Genomic DNA, 16,138 nt, shown 5'->3' with positions numbered 1-16,138 from the left:
CTAATAGATGGGGAAGCGCCCGCCCGCGCATTTACCGTATTTTCCGGAGTATAAGTCGCTCCGGAGTATAAGTCGCACCAGCCATAAAATGCCCCAAAAAGTGAAAAAAAACATATGTAAGTCGCTCCGGAGTATAAGTCTCATTTTGGGGGCAATTTATTCGACAAAATCCCACACCAAAAATACTCATGAACGAACAACAACAGGCTAAACGATAGCAACAGGCTAAACAATAGGTATGCTAACGTGACAAACACAAACAAAGAGCTGAGAACGGGCCTGACGTAACATATAGAGTGATTAAGGACAACTATTACATGAATAACATGTTTATAAAACCATCGGTGTCACTCCAATTAATTAAATAGCAACAACAGGCTAAACGATAGGTATGCTAACGTGACAAACACAAACAAAGAGCTGAGAACGGGCCTGACGTAACTTATAGAGTGAAGGACAACTATTACATGAAAACATGTTTATAAAACCATCGGTGTCACTCCAATTCATTAAATCCATCGATCGTTCTTTGTCAACAATGGGTGCGCGCGGCTGAGGGCGCTTGCACTTCAAAATATTCCACAGGCTCATATAACGATAGATAAACTATATTTAAAATAACTATAATATAAGCCAATATTATCAAACCATCCGTGCACTTTAAATCTATTAAATCCATCGATCAAATTCCTCGTCCTTTGTCAACATCGCCGCGCGTGCGCCCTGACGTCAGCCTCGTCTTTATTCCACAGACCTAGCATATAATTATATTGTAGCGTTAACAAAGTACAAGGATAGACGTGGGTTTGGTAAACGGCTCTTTATTAAACAAAACAAACTTCCAAGCGTGTGGCGGCGTGGACTTCTAGACACGAGAGCTCCATGGCATAGGACCGGGCGTGCGTAAAGGCCATGTCCGAGCCCTACGCACCGTTCGCGGACAGCCATTCGGCCGAGCGCCGGCCCCCGACTCAGTAGAGTAGGACCGGGCGTGCGTAAAAGCCATATTAGTTTTTCAAACCTTCTATATCACTCCAAATCCTTAATTCCTTCAAACTCTTTGTCCTCCGTGTCACTTAGAAATGATCACCGCTAATGATAGTCCTTACGTGGGTACGTTTGTCCTTTATGTAAACAACCGCCGCGCTGCGCCGTGCCACTGACGTCACTTGAAATAGTAATCCATTGGTACATCACGGTTCTCCAAACTTTCTTTCTGCTGCTCGATTACTGTTTTCAGCTGCATATTTTACAACTTGAAGTTTGTAACCTGCAAAATATGAGTTTCTTTTTGGTGCCATTTTTCTTAAGCCCACCCAGTTGATGAGTCACGGCCAACTGTGAAATTCAGAGCGCCCTCATCCAGTTTCGTCTGAAAATATAATTTTTTTTCAGATGTAGTTTTTTGTTTTGTTTATTTGGTTGTTTTATCAGAGTCAAAGTCTGTTTTATCGTCGATTGTTTTTCATATACTAAGACACACAGAGATTGAAATTACGTTCCACTATCCCTCGGTGAGATAGTACACATATGCATACAAGCAACACAAAAAAAACCAAGAAGGCACAAACAATGAATAAATGTGAGTGTTGAATAAATGATAAATAAACAAATAATAATAATTGATAATAATAAATATAAGAGAAGCAAAAATGGAGCAAGTGTACATACAGCAGACAGTGGACTTGGATATGGTGCTTTAAAGTGTTAATTGCTATCTCTCGGTGAGATAGTACACATATGCATACAAGCAACACAAAAAAAACAAGAAGGCACAAACAATGAATAAATAAGAGTGTTGAATAAATGATAAATAAACAAATAATAATAAATAATAATAATAAATATAAGAGAAGCAAAAATGGAGCAAGTGTACATACAGCAGACAGTGGACTTGGATATGGTGCTTTAAAGTGTTAATTGCTTTATTTGATGTTTTCTCTATTTTTTATGTTTTGAATATGTTCAAGATAAAGATATAAAATCATGTGAAGTGATCAACTATACTAAAAATAACATGGGAAGTGGTCAACTATACTTATAAGTAAGTGATGTCTTAATGATCAAGTAAAAATTTGTGAAAAAAAACATATATAAGTCGCTCCTGAGTATAAGTCGCCCCCCCACCCAAACTATGAAAAAAAACGCGACTTATAGTCCGGAAATTACGGTACTCCCGGAAACCGTGTCAGAAAGCTCGGTGCACACTCACAAGTGCATGCACGTACTAAGTAGTACGGACCCGGCGCACGCCGTGCTCTATTTCCATCAGTGCCAAATTTCGAGTGTGGGCTGTGACGTCAGCATTCTCGTAATTTGCGCGCTGAGCTTTTAGATACAGTTTTACGCTAATGCCACCCACAAACCTTCCCCTGGAATCCTTCCATTAAAATGAGTGGCCCAAGGAAAAGAAAGGTGGACACTGAGTGCCGAGTGTTTAAAGAAACAGAGTGGACAATTTGTCTCGACCTACGTGTGTGCGCAGACGTTCAGCCACATGAACGTCAATAAAGCCCGTCACAGATTTAGGTTAACGTGCCGACACCTTGGCTCTATCCTAAGAATTACCACAACAAATTTTACTCCAGACCATGATGCACTAGCAAAAAAGGGAAACCAACAATTCTATTGATTTCTTTACTTTATTTAGATATATTCTTTCACTGATTCTTCAAGATGATGTATTTGGTCAGAATGTTTGCCGTTTGATGTGATTTTGCTTCATTAGAGAAACATATTTCATAAATCTGACCTGCAGGCGCTGAAGTGATGGAAACTATTATTCATAATAACAGTGTCGCATTTAATGAGAATCACTGATGATAGTTTTTTTTGGTGAAGTATTTTTTTAATGCTGTTAATAAATGCATTTGGTTTCAAAAAGCTTTTTTGAATATCTATGCTTTACTACCTACTAAAAGTAAAAACATTTTATGCAATGACCTTTACTTTACATCATTTCTATTACTACTTCTATTACTGCTCCAATTATTCCACAGATCTACGTATATTACTATATTGTAGCGTTACCAAAGTGCCAGGCAAGACGTGGGTTTTGTAACCGGCTCTTTATTTCACAAATCTAGAGCTCAACATGTGAGCAAACACACCCTGGATCGCTCTTTCTGCCCCTCTTTCTTTGGGTCGTTGCTGCGGCAGATGGCGAAGGCCAGGTCCGGGTTGGTGGTGGTGTTCCAGCGTGCAGAGAAGAAGGTTGGGGGTTCCTTGGGGTCGTACAGTAGCAGGGCATCAGTGTTGGAGGCCCATTCGCACAGCGCCACTCCGCTAGGAGTGAAATGGTTGTACCCCCAGTCTGTGTGCTGGCAGTTGAAATTGCCTGCATAGATTGCAGGTGCAGTTACAGATGGGAGTGACGTTGTGGTTAGCTCTGATGGTGGGGGCTTGTAGACGTTGATGACTGAAGTTTCCTGGATTTTAGTAACCAGCCACTCGATGTTGGAGCCTGGTGGGGATTGGCCACAAGCCGCCCAGCTTATTCCAGTGCGGACGAAGGTTGCCACACCGTGTTGCTTGGTGTTGATGGACCCGGCAAGATGAAACCCAGGGATTTTGAGGATGTTGTTGGTCGTGCAGTGCGTCTCTTGTAGGAGCAGGACCGCGGCCCCGTTGGAGTCGGCCAGGTGCCGAAGGACTTCAAGTTTGGCGGTGGTAAGGCCCTCGACATTAAGTTGAAGCACCGACAGGCCTCGGTTTTCGACGGTCGGGATGACTGCCCGTCCACCGTTCCTCAGTCTGCCGGCTCTGCGTTTGTTTGGCGACATTAGTTTCGCAAACGGGACTTGCTACTCACAGGGAAGACCGTGTGAAGGTTGTCGTCCATCTTCCCCAAACGTGGGGAGCCTCTGCTAAGATCTTGCGGATATCTACCCTATCTACTCTGCAATGCGCTCCAGTTTGGAACAGAAGCCCCCATGCCAAAAAGGTGGATGTGGCAATAAACAACGCCCTCCGAACTATAACAGGATGCATGAAACCCACCCCTGTGTCCCTCCTGCCTGTCCTCGCGGGAATAGCGCCGGCCAACCTTCGGCAGGAGGCTGCCACCCTCGTTCTCGCCAGGGAGGCAAAAAATAACAACTGGCACATCCTGCACAACACTACAACAACCCCAGCTCCACCAAGCAGACTCAAGGCACGCCACCCCTACAACATGGCAGCACAAGAGATGCTCAATTCCATCCCTGAAGACATCTCCGGAGATGCCTGGCTGGCAGCAGCTTGGAAGCAGGAGTGGGAGGCAGCTGGCCCCTCCCTCATGCAATGTTACATCTGGGAACCAGGAGACGGCACTATAGGAGGAGACAAACTACCTCGCCAGCAGTGGACCACACTGAACCGCTTAAGAACCGGTGTTGGGCGCTTCAACACGTCTATGCGGCAGTGGGGACTAACGGACAGTGCGGCATGTGAGTGCGCAGACCCCGAGCAGACAGCTGACCACATCATCAATACCTGCCCCCTATATAGACCACCCTCAGAGGCCGGCCTCTTTGACCTGGGACCAGAGATGCTGGCGTGGCTCTACGACACCAAGTTGGAGCTCTGACGTTACACGAGAGAGAGTCTGTGAGGCTCCAATTATTCCACAGCCATAGTGTGCCCTCATGCAGTTTAAAGTGAAAATAACCTGTGAAGTGAACAACTATACTAGTTAAGTAACGTGTTAATGATCAAGTAAAAATTTGTGGAAAAAAATCACATATAAGTCGCCCCCACCCAAATTATGAAAAAGAAATGCGACTTATAGTCCGAAAAATTCGGTAAGTGAAAAAACGCTATTGTAATTTATTATGTTTTTGTTTGTGAACTTTGTTGAACTGAGTGTTTGTGTGTGTAAGACAGTGCAAATAAATTTCATTGTTGAAAATGACTGGCCCTGTGGTCTTAGTACTATAGGAGTCAATTTCTGTCATTATCATGTTAGTGTGTGACATTATCATGTCACACAATAAATGAGATGGGGTGATGTTCATGTGTGCCCATGTATATGATGCGGCTCGTTGTGATAACACAGTAAAAAATTTTCTCTTAGTCTCTGACTGGTTGGCCACCCCTGCTTTGGAGCGTTTGAAATTTGCACCCCCGGATACTTAAATCCATTTGCTCCTTATCTAAAAAAAAAAGATTGGGGAATAAGTTCGGCAGACGAGTTGATGGGAAAAAGTTCACTCTTGTGAATATATTAGCCCGAGAATAGCCCAAACGTATATAGGATCCTAAGGACCACTGGAAGAGAGACAGCTGGGTTGGTCACATACAAAAGGAGGCCATCTGCATACAGCAACAGTTTGTGGACCTTGCCAGCTTGAGTAATACCTTCAAACCTTGCTTCCTGACGCAGCCAAATAGCCAGTGGTTCAATCGCTATGGCGAACAAGACGGAGGACAGATTTTTAAACCGTTCAATTTTATCCATTCCCTATTATGTATCTTCAACAATTAGGTCACAATCTGCAGTTGCACTCTCATGGCCCTCCCCAACCTGTTGTGGGAGGTTTCCCATGGCAGGTCAGGATGTGGCAACCTGATTGGTGGCACCTGTGGTGGGGGCGCCTGTGGTGTAAAATTTTTGGAGCTGCGCTCATTCTCTGTCGGCTCTCTCCCACCACAGGTAACTAGTTTGGTTTTGTCTTCAGTTCATCTTGGGTTCCAGTTATCTTTGATTTACACATAACACCATATCCACTCAGTCATTCGCCTTCATGCACTGCATACACAACTGATTCATACTCATACTTACATACCTTGGCTTCTTGTTGGTGTTGAATTGTTTCAAAATAAACCATTTTGATTGACCTGAACCCTTTGAGTAATTTTCCCCTGCTGTTTGTTTGTGTTATGGCTTGCTGTGGAGCCAGGCTTGTTACTTGGCAACCAAGGTAAAGCCAGTCATTTAATAAGGGCAATCCATATAAAAAGAACAAGTAAGCAGTGGAAATGAGTAACTGAGGCAGTTACTTATTCCCGTGCTAAAGAGCCAACTCATCTTTCAGGCGAGATCACAAGTCCTCGCTATGTTTTTCTCTGTGATCTCATCCTCATCCTAGTATCATTGGAGCCAATGTGTATCACTATATTCGAGTAACGAGTGTTGTTGGTGCCACACTGTTGACTAGGCCTATTTGCAAGCCAGCCCCCTAAGATTAGATTCTATGTCAGGTGCTCTGGTATCGTGGCTGGATTTTTAAGCGAGATGTTTCGAGTAATGGAGTCACCTATGACCAAAGTGCGAGAGCCAGTAGACCGAGATGGCTTGAGACGGCTATGTGTCTTAACAGGCTCATCGCAGTTAACGAGCTGTTTGGGGCTAATGCTAACTGGGCTACCGGGCTGGCTATAGCCCGCGTTTGTGTCTGCCACATCTACGGTTATTGGGCATCTCTGTTCTAGCTGGTGGACACGTCCCTCTAGCAGGGATAACGTCTCTAAAAGAAGGGTGCAGGTGGTGCACGGAGCCATACATACCTTTTGATCTGAAGCCATATTTTACTTGTCCAATGATCCATCGTAGTTAGTAGACAAACAGCCACGAAGCTTCCTCTGAGAGCTGAGCAATGACATGGTCGAAATGGCAAGGATTGACGGTCCGACTTACACACAATAGTAAACTTCCAAGAGTGGAGTAAAAACATAAAAAACGAGTGAGGGAAACTGGACAAGAATGTAAAAATGTAGGTTGTCTCTCCGACATTGCTGTGGCGCGCTCTACGTGACAAACCAGAAGTCTCTCTACTCTAGTCAACTCTTCTCAAAATACACCCACAAGAAGTGAAAACTGAGCGCACAGCTCCAAAATCAGCAGAAAGACAGACGCCAATGCTATGAATGTCTTGTAAACAAGCACTGCAGTCAAGCTACGAAAAAAACTAATGCCAGTGTTAGCGAGAAGCAAACGAATGCATTTAACACATTATTGTGTTCTCCAAGAATGAAACAGCTCCTTCGATGCAATTCATCTGTTACAACTACTCAAAATACACCCACAGGAATTGAAAACATGGAGCGTACTGCTCCGAAATCAGCAGAAAGACTGACGCTAATGCTATGAAAATGAGCACATAGACGTGCAATATTATTAAAGTGAAATCGTTTATTATTTTTGTGTCATCTCAAGTTTACCACTTTACTGTGTCGGTCGTTTCCATAAATTGAAGGAACTTGCGAAACTGTTTGGCAACATCCATTACCTTGTATGGTTTGTCCCGCCCCAACGGATGTGATGTAATAGATAAAAGTACGTAATAGAAAATGGAGAAATCTGAACGGAGTAACGAATAGTCCCCCAAACAGATCATAAAAGTACAGTCTTATGCAAAAGTTTTTCTTTATAAATCATTGGTTGTTCGGATTAGCAAATCAGTTAAATATATCATATAACAGATAAACAGTGATGTTTGAGAAGTGAAATGAAGTTTATAGGATTTGCAGAAAGTGTGCAATCATTATTTAAACAAAAGTAGGCAGGTGCATAATTTTGGGCACCCCTACAGAAAAATGACATCAATATTTAGTAGATCCTCTTTTTGCAGAAATAACAGCCTCTGAACACTTCCTGTAGGTTCCAATGAGAGTATGGATTCAGGTTGAAGGCATTTTTGACCATTTTCTTGACAAAACATCTCCAGTTCAGTCAGATTTGATGGCTTCCCAGCATGGACAGCCCGATTTAAATCACACCACAGATTTTCAATAATTTTCAGGTCTGGGGACTGAGGTGACCATTTCAGAATACTTGTACTTGTTCCTTAGCATGAATGCCTTAGTAGAATTTGAGCAGTGTTTGGGGCCGTTTTCTTATTGAAGTACCCAGCCCCTGCGCAACTTCAATTTTGTCACTGATTCTTGAACATTGTTTGCGAGAATCTGCTGACACTGACTGGAATCCATGCAACCTTCAAGTTAAACTAGATTGACAGTACCTACACTGGCCCCACAGCCCCACTGGAATGCTGTGTTCTTCTTCCGCCATGCAGACCGCCCCTTGTTATGTCCAAATAACTCAATTTTAGTTTCATTAGTCCACAACACCTTATTCCAAAAGAAAACTAGCTTGTCCAAATATGCTTCAGCATACTTCAAGCGACTCTGTTTGTGACATGTGCGCAGAAAAGGCTTCTGCCGCATTACTTTCCCATACAGCATCTCCTTGTGCAAAGTGCACTGAATATTTGAACGATGCACAGTGTCACCATCTGCGGCAAGATCATGTTGCAAGGTCTTTGGCGCTGCTCTGTGGGTTGACTTTGACTGTTCTCACCATCCTTCGCCTCTGCTTATTTGAGATTTTTCTTGGCCTGCCACTCCGGGCCTTAACTAGAACTGTGCCTGTGGTCTTCCATTTCCCCACTATATTCCTCACAATGCAAACTGACAGCTGAAATCTCTGAGCTAGCTTTTTGTATCCTTCCCCTATACTATGATGTAGAACAATCTTTGTTTTCAGGTCATTTGTCAGTTGTTTTGAGGCTCCCATGTTGCCACTCTTCAGAAAAGATGCAAAGAAGAAAGCAACTTGTAACTGGCCACCTTAAATACCCGTCACTGGCAATGTTTTGTAATGAAGAATGGTCAAAATACTTTCAATCAGAATCCAGACTCATTGGAAGCTATAGGAAGCGTTTAGAGGCTATTATTTCTGCAAAAGGAGGATTTTTCTATTGGGGTACCCAAATTTATGCACCTGCCTACTTTTATTCAAGTAATGATTGCATACTTTCTGTGAATCCTATAAACTTCATTTCACTTCTCAAATATCACTGTGTTTGTCTGCTATATGATACATTTAACTGAAATTGCTGATTCAAACAAGCAATGATTTATAAAGGAAAATCATGAAAAGGGTCAGGGGTACCCAAATGTTTGCATGCGACTGTATCTCTGCAGCACCTGGAGGGATATATTACACTTTTCTCCACTCCTGAAGATTCCAAATACACAAGAAAATTATTTTACAAGGGAAAAATGATTTTACATCAATACTTGACACATATCATGGAAAAAATTGTGCAATGGTATTTGTATAGATCGCCAACAGGTCAGGTTTTTTTGGGAGGCATTTTCTATTGATAGCTGTGTGTCAATCGTGATGCATATTAATATTGGATTATTGCCCAAATATTTGCTGATGTGTCTGCAAAGTTACATGTTTTCCCACATTTAGACCATCAAAGTCAGTGAAGGAAGCCCAGAATTCGTATTATGTGCTCCCTTTTACGAGCTCCACTTAGGAGCAAGTGGCAGCATTTTGGACCAACAGGATTCGCAGACTCCAAAATAAATGCATTACAGTTATTTAGTCGAGATGTACCGTAATTTCCGGACTATAAGTCGCGTTTTTTTTTTATAGTTTGGGTGGGGGGGCGACTTATACTCAGGAGCGACTTATATATGTTTTTTTTTTTCACAAATTTTTACTTGATCATTAAGACATAACTTAAAAGTATAGTTGACCACTTCCCATGTTATTTTTAGTATATATATAGTCACTTAACATGCTTTTATATCTTTATCTTGAACATATTCAAAACATAAAAAATAGAGAAAACATCAAATAAAGCAATTAACACTTTAAAGCACCATATCCAAGTCCACTGTCTGTTTGCTCCTCTTATATTTATTATTATTATTTATTATTATTTGTTTATTTATCATTTATTCAACACTCTTATTTATTCATTGTTTATGCCTTCTTGGGTTTTTTTGTGTTGCTTGTATGCATATGTGTACTATCTCACAGAGGGATAGTGGGAACGTAATTTCAATCTCTTTGTGTTTCTTGGTATATGAAAAAAAATTGACAATAAAGCAGACTTTGTCTTTGATAAAACAACCAAATAAACAAAACAAAAAACTACATCTGAAAAAAAAAATATTTTCAGACTAAACTGGATGAGGGCGCTTTAAATTTCACCGTTGGCCGTGACTCATCAACTGGGTGGGCTTCAGAAAAATGGCACCAAAAAGAAAGTCATATTTTGCAAGTTACAAACTTCAAGTTGTAAAATATGCAGCTGAAAACAGTAATCGAGCAGCAGAAAGAAAGTTTGGAGAACCGTGATGTACCAATGGATTACTATTTCAAGTGACGTCAGTGGCACCGCACGGCGCGACCCACGTAAGGACGACCGGCATCATTAGCGGTGATCATTTCTAAGTGACACGGAGGACAAAGAGTTTAAGGGAATTAAGGATTTTGAGTGACATAGAAGGTTTGAAAAACTATTATGGCTTTTACGCACGCCCGGTCCTACTCTACTGAGTCGGGGGCCGGCGCTCGGCCGAGTGGCTGTCCGCGAACGGTGCATGGGGCTCGGGCATGGCCATTACGCACGCCCGGTCCTCTGCCATGGAGCTCTCGTGTCTGGAAGAACACGCCGCCACACGCTTGGAAGTTTGTTTTGTGGAATAAAGAGCCGTTTACCAAACCCACGTCTATCCTTGTACTTTGTTAACGCTACAATATAGTTATATACTAGATCTGTGGAATAAAGACGAGGCTGACGTCAGGGCGCACGCGCGGCGATGTTGACAAAGTACGAGTAATTTGATCGATGGATTTAATGGATTTAAAGTGCACGGATGGTTTGATAATATTATTGCTTATATTATTGTTATTTGAAATATAGTTTATCTATCGTTATATGAGCCTGTGGAATATTTTGAAGTGCAAGCGCCCTCAGCCGCGCGCAGCCATTGTTGACAAAGAACGATCGATGGATTTAATGAATTGGAGTGACACCGATGGTTTTATAAACATGTTATTTATGTAATGGTTGTCCCAAATCACTCTCTATGTTACATCAGGCCCGTTCTCAGCTCCTCATTTGTGTTTGTCACGTTAGCATACCTATCCTTTAGCCTGTTGCTATCGTATCGAATGATCGATGGATTTAATGAATTGGAGTGACACCGATGGTTTTATAAACATGTTATTCATGTAATAGTTGTCCTTAATCACTCTATATATTACGTCAGGCCCGTTCTCAGCTCTTTGTTTGTGTTTGTCACGTTAGCATACCTATCGTTTAGCCTGTTGTTGCTATCGTTTAGCCTGTTGTTGCTCGTTCATGACTGTTTTTGGTGTGGGATTTTGTCGAATTAATTGCCCCCCAAAATGCGACTTATACTCCGGAGCGACTTATATGTTTTTTTTCACTTTTTGGGGCATTTTATGGCTGGTGCGACTTATACTCCGGAAAATACGGTAATGAATGCATGGATTACTATATCTGGGTGCCGTTGAGAAAGAAAGGGCATTACATTAGCTGCTAAGACCCTCACAGGAATAATTCATTCAATTACGATAGCAGCAGTAGCTGCTCAGGTCCTAATTATCTAAACATTAACCTTGTTTTCTGTCACTGTTAGGTGCGCTAGAACATTACATTCGCGATTTATGCATTTCTACTAATATATAATTGAAACTAATTATGAAGTTCAAATAAATCACAATTTTTTTCTCTTTCTTCAGCCCTCAAACTATCAGCCACTTCAAGCACTATCTCCTATTAATCCTAAACTGGCTGCCGCTCCTGTTATGCCACGACCACAGAAGCCTGCTTCTTCTATGTCCGTTCTGAGAAGGCGCAGGGTCAGGTAATGAATTAACGTTCAAACTGTTGATGGCCCAGTGAATTGCAGGGAATGTGATCAATGATTGTAATAAAAGAAAATAGTGATTTGCTAGGTTCTTTGTGATTGGCTTGACCTAAGTAATCTGAGGTTGGCTCCAGCACACCCTCGATTGAGGAGAATAAGCAGTACTGCATACAGAATGGATTTGCGAACGGAGAGAGAAAGAGAGAGAGAGAGAGAGAGAGAGAGTGAGGGGGGGTTAGAGAGGGGAGGAGAGGAGGGGGAGAGAAAAAGGGAGAGAGAAGGGAGAGAGAGAGCTTCCTGTTTTCTCTCTCTCTCTCTCTCTCTCTCTCTCTCTCTCTCTCTCGCTCTCTCTCTCGCTCTCTCTCTCTCTCTCTCTCGTTCTCTCTCTCTCGGGTCGCTGGGGCTTCAACGGTGAAGCCCAAACTTCCCTCTCCCCAGCCAGTTCATCCACCCCATTTTTGTGGGGGGCAAAGGCATTCCCCAGTCATCTGAGAGACATAGTCTCGCCAGCATTTCTAGGGTCTAGTGGGACATGCCCGTAACACCACACCAGGGAAGCGTCCAGGAGGTATCCTAATTATATGTTTGAGCCACATCATCAGGCTCCTCAACACGAAGGAGCAGCGCCATTCCAGGTCTTTCTGTCATTGTCTACGTGACCATTACAGTCACCCAGCAGAACGATGGCACCCCCAGGAGGAGTGCTCTCCAGCACACCCGACAACAGGGGTGTCAAACTCATTTTGGTCTGGGGGCCGCATACATCTTAATCGGATCTCAAGGGGGCCAGACCAGTAAACTCATTCCAAAATTACATAGAACTAACAATAAGTCCACTTTTTTTCTTTGTATTAGTGCAAAGAAGACGTAAATTATAAAAATCTTTATATGAAATGAATTGTCCCTTTTACTAAATATATTATGAACAACCTAAGAGTTTTTAAAAAAAGAATGTGCAATTTCAACCACACTTTTACTCACTTTAACATTCAAGTGCAAATCTCACATAACATATATGGCATGCATAAGAAATAATGCAAAGAAAACTGACGAGAAAACTGACTAGCACTGCCTTTCCCAGCAATTTCAACAGCAAATATTCAGAGCTGTTTATTTTTATAGTGCAATGTTGAAAGCAGCATTCCATAGGATTTAGTTTTGCTCAGTATTTGCCCCTGAAACTTGGCATCTTTTAGCCTGCACAAGTGCATCAATATCAGGCATCATGTCTTGAGAAGCAGCCAGTTTCAGAATCTCATTTAAGTGTTTATGTGTGAGCTTTGAGCGAAGCTTTGTTTTATTAATGTTCATTACTGAGAAGACCTGCTCACAAAGGTAGGTAGTCCCAAACATGGACAACATTTTTGCAGCCAGTGCTGTCAATTTAGGATAGCCTGGTAGGAGATACTTGTAAAATGTGTCCAAGCCCACAGAAGCAAATTTGTCCTTCAATTCTACATCACACCGCAAATCAATGATTTCAAGTTGCATTTCAACAGGCACATCAGAAGCTCTGACTGTGAATGGTGAGCGAAAAACTGCAAATTCTGTCTCAAGTTTGCTAAAGACCTGAAATCGCTTCTCAAACTCCCTCAGAAACCCTGAAATCTTGTCTTTGTACTGTGTCACTTCAGGATTAACGCTTGCTGCGCACACATCTCTGAGACAGGGAAAATGAGCAGGGTCACCGCTTGCCACCTGCGTCTCCCATAACGCGAGCTTTAACTTGAATGCACATATGCTGTCATAATACTGTGTTACAATTTTTTTGCGTCCTTGCAACATTTTGTTCAGATTATTCAAGTGCTCTGTAATATCAACCATAAATGCAAGGTCCTGCAGCCAAAGTAGGCACTGTAATTCCTTAACAGGTTTTCCTTTTTTCTCCATGAATTGTCCGATTTCCCCACGTACGTAGATCAAAGAAGCGCCTCAGCACAGCACCTCTGCTTAACCATCTTACCTCAGTGTGGTATGGCAGACCATGTGTTACAGTCACTGAGAAAGCTGTCAAACTGACGATGATTGAAACCTCTGGCTCGGATGAAATTAACAGTTCGGACAACCACCTCCATGACGTGATCCATTTTTAGCGACTTGCAACATAATGCCTCTGATGCCAAATGCAATGAAATGTCCAAAAATCACCTCTTCCATTTGTGGCTTGTACTTTCTCTCTGAACTTTGTCACAACACCTGCCTTTTTCCCGATCATTGATGGCACACCATCAGTAGGCAGGCTTACGGCGCGGGACCAGTCCGCCCCGACTCAGTCCAGCACTCCAACAACGGAGTGGAGAATGTCATCAGCTGTTGTGGTGTCGGTCAAAGGCACCAACTTGAGAAACTCTTCTGTGACAGTCAAAGTCTCGTCAACTCCACGAATGAATATGGCCAGTTGAGCGACATCCGTAATATCAGTACTCTCATCAATTGCAATGGAAAATGCCAGAAATGACTCCCCTTTGCGTTTCAGTTGGCTGTCCAAGTCTGCCGATAGTTCCGAAATCCTGTCTGCCACGGTATTTCTCGTCAAGCTAATATTGGCAAAAGCTTGTCGCTTCTCAGGACACACACAATTTCGGCAGCCTTCAGCATACAGTTTTTGACGAACTCCCCGTCACAGTACGGCTTTGACGCTAATCCTATTTGGCTACCAATTATGTAGCTGGCTTTCACTGACCTCTCGGGTCCGGGTGAAAACAGACTGCTGTTTCCTCAGACCCACCAGCATTTCATTTACCTTCTGTTTTCTCAGTTTTCCGTGCAAGCTGTTGTATTTTCCTCCATGCTGAGTTTCATAGTGGCGCCGAATATTGTATTCCTTAAGCACCGAAACTTGCTGCATGCACACCAGGCACACGGGTTTCCCATTCACCTCCGTGAACATATCGGAAGAGGTACATTTTTCTTGAAAAATCCGACACTCTGTGTCTACTTTTCTCTTTTTTGAGAGACATTTCACTGAAGAGGGTGCCAGGGTCAACAGAAAAGGCGGGTAAAGCGATAGAATTGGCTAAAATACAGTGCCCCTAGTGGACAATATAAGAACTGCACATTTTAAAGAAAATTAAGTTTATTCGTCTTTAATAATGCAGATTTATCCCACGGGCCAGACTGAATCCACTGGCGGGCCGTACGTTTGACACCCCTGCCCTACAAGGACTCCAAATAGGGTTGGTACTCTGAACTGCCGTTTGTTGCACAGGCACAAACAACAGTCAGAATCTTTCTCCCCACCCAAAGGCTCCCCGCTCGATAACCGGGGTACAGACGCCCAAGTTGTGTGTGGAGGCGAGTTCGACTCTTTGTCTAGTCATACCCTATCTGCCTTGCACACCAGCGTGGGCTGTCAGAGAGGTGACATTCCATGTCCCTAGAGCTAACTTCTGTAGCCGGGAATCGGACTGCCAAAGTTCCTTTGGCCACCACCCAGGTCACCATGCACCCGACCCCTTCGGCTTCACCCACAGGTGGTGAGTGGCACCCGCGTTTCCTTTTCAGGCTGTGCCCAGCCGGGCCGCATTGATGAAGGCCCTCCATGTATCATAAAGGAAACTTGATTTTATTGTAAATAAAATGCAATGAATGGAATAAATGTGTGTGTGTGTGTCAGGGATGAGAATTTTCCGTGTTTTTTTCCGTCGAAAATATCATTTTCGTGAATCGTGTAAATCCGTTGAGATTTTTTTTTAAAAATATACGTATATGGGGGGCATGGAAGTGGTCGGGCAACGTTAGCCTCGGTGACTCGCGAGCATTCGCCCGCCACGATGACATCTTTTGGCACATCTCAAGGCAAAATTAATTAAGCTGTGAGTACGGAAATCGGCTTGCCTCTGTAAACCTAACTCACTGGCAGCAGTGATGCGACATCAGCTTTATTTTCGGCAGCATTTTGGCGTACTTTCGTCACATCATTTCCACTTGTTAATTTACGCGGAGAACTAGTGTTTTTACAGCGCCACAATGTAAAATTGTGATTGTGTTTTCATCACTTGTAGACGAGTTATTTAGTTAGATAGATCTAGGGGCTACTCGGCAAAAGTTTTCGCCAGGATCGTGCCAGGAAAATAGACAAGCCGAACGGGATCAAGAACTGCTTCAGATGGGCATGGCTCGAGAGCAACGTCATTGTACAACTCCGAACACAGTCCGTAACCACGTGCCTGACGGAACATATCCATAAATTAGATGTCCCTGTGAACATTTTGTGTATTTTCTGTCAAGATATGATCAGCTAGGAACATTAAGCACATCGAAACAAAAAACACAAAGGTACTTTTTTACTTTTACAAGCATGTGGGTTTAGAAAGTAACATGATGTTACATGTAAGCTAATGTTACGCTATTGTCATGATATTGTCATGATATTGTTGAAGAATAAAACTTCAATGATATATATATATATATATATATTCTGGAATGGATTTTTGTTGAAAACCGAGGTTTGACTGTATATATATATATATATATATATATATATATATATATATATATATATATATATATATATATA

At 42.5% G+C, this 16,138-nt stretch overlaps 1 protein-coding gene across 5 annotated transcripts in view; it reads left to right on the top strand.

Moving 5' to 3' along the window:
- The window catches only part of LOC148398589 (lysine-specific demethylase 2A-like), a 170,199-nt gene that overhangs the window by 83,445 nt on the left and 70,616 nt on the right, over positions 1-16,138 (top strand). For all 5 annotated transcript variants that reach the window (XM_088372317.1, XM_088372320.1, XM_088372319.1 and 2 more), the window contains one exon: positions 11,492-11,616. In XM_088372317.1, coding sequence (XP_088228443.1) covers positions 11,492-11,616 — 125 coding nt within the window. The remainder of the gene's footprint in view (positions 1-11,491; positions 11,617-16,138) is intronic.

Source organism: Syngnathus floridae, chromosome 4 (assembly GCF_059516105.1).
Source record: "Syngnathus floridae isolate MCC-2025c chromosome 4, RoL_Sflo_1.0, whole genome shotgun sequence".
NCBI classification, from domain to species: domain Eukaryota; kingdom Metazoa; phylum Chordata; class Actinopteri; order Syngnathiformes; family Syngnathidae; genus Syngnathus; species Syngnathus floridae.
This window is presented reverse-complemented; position numbering and strand designations above follow the sequence as displayed.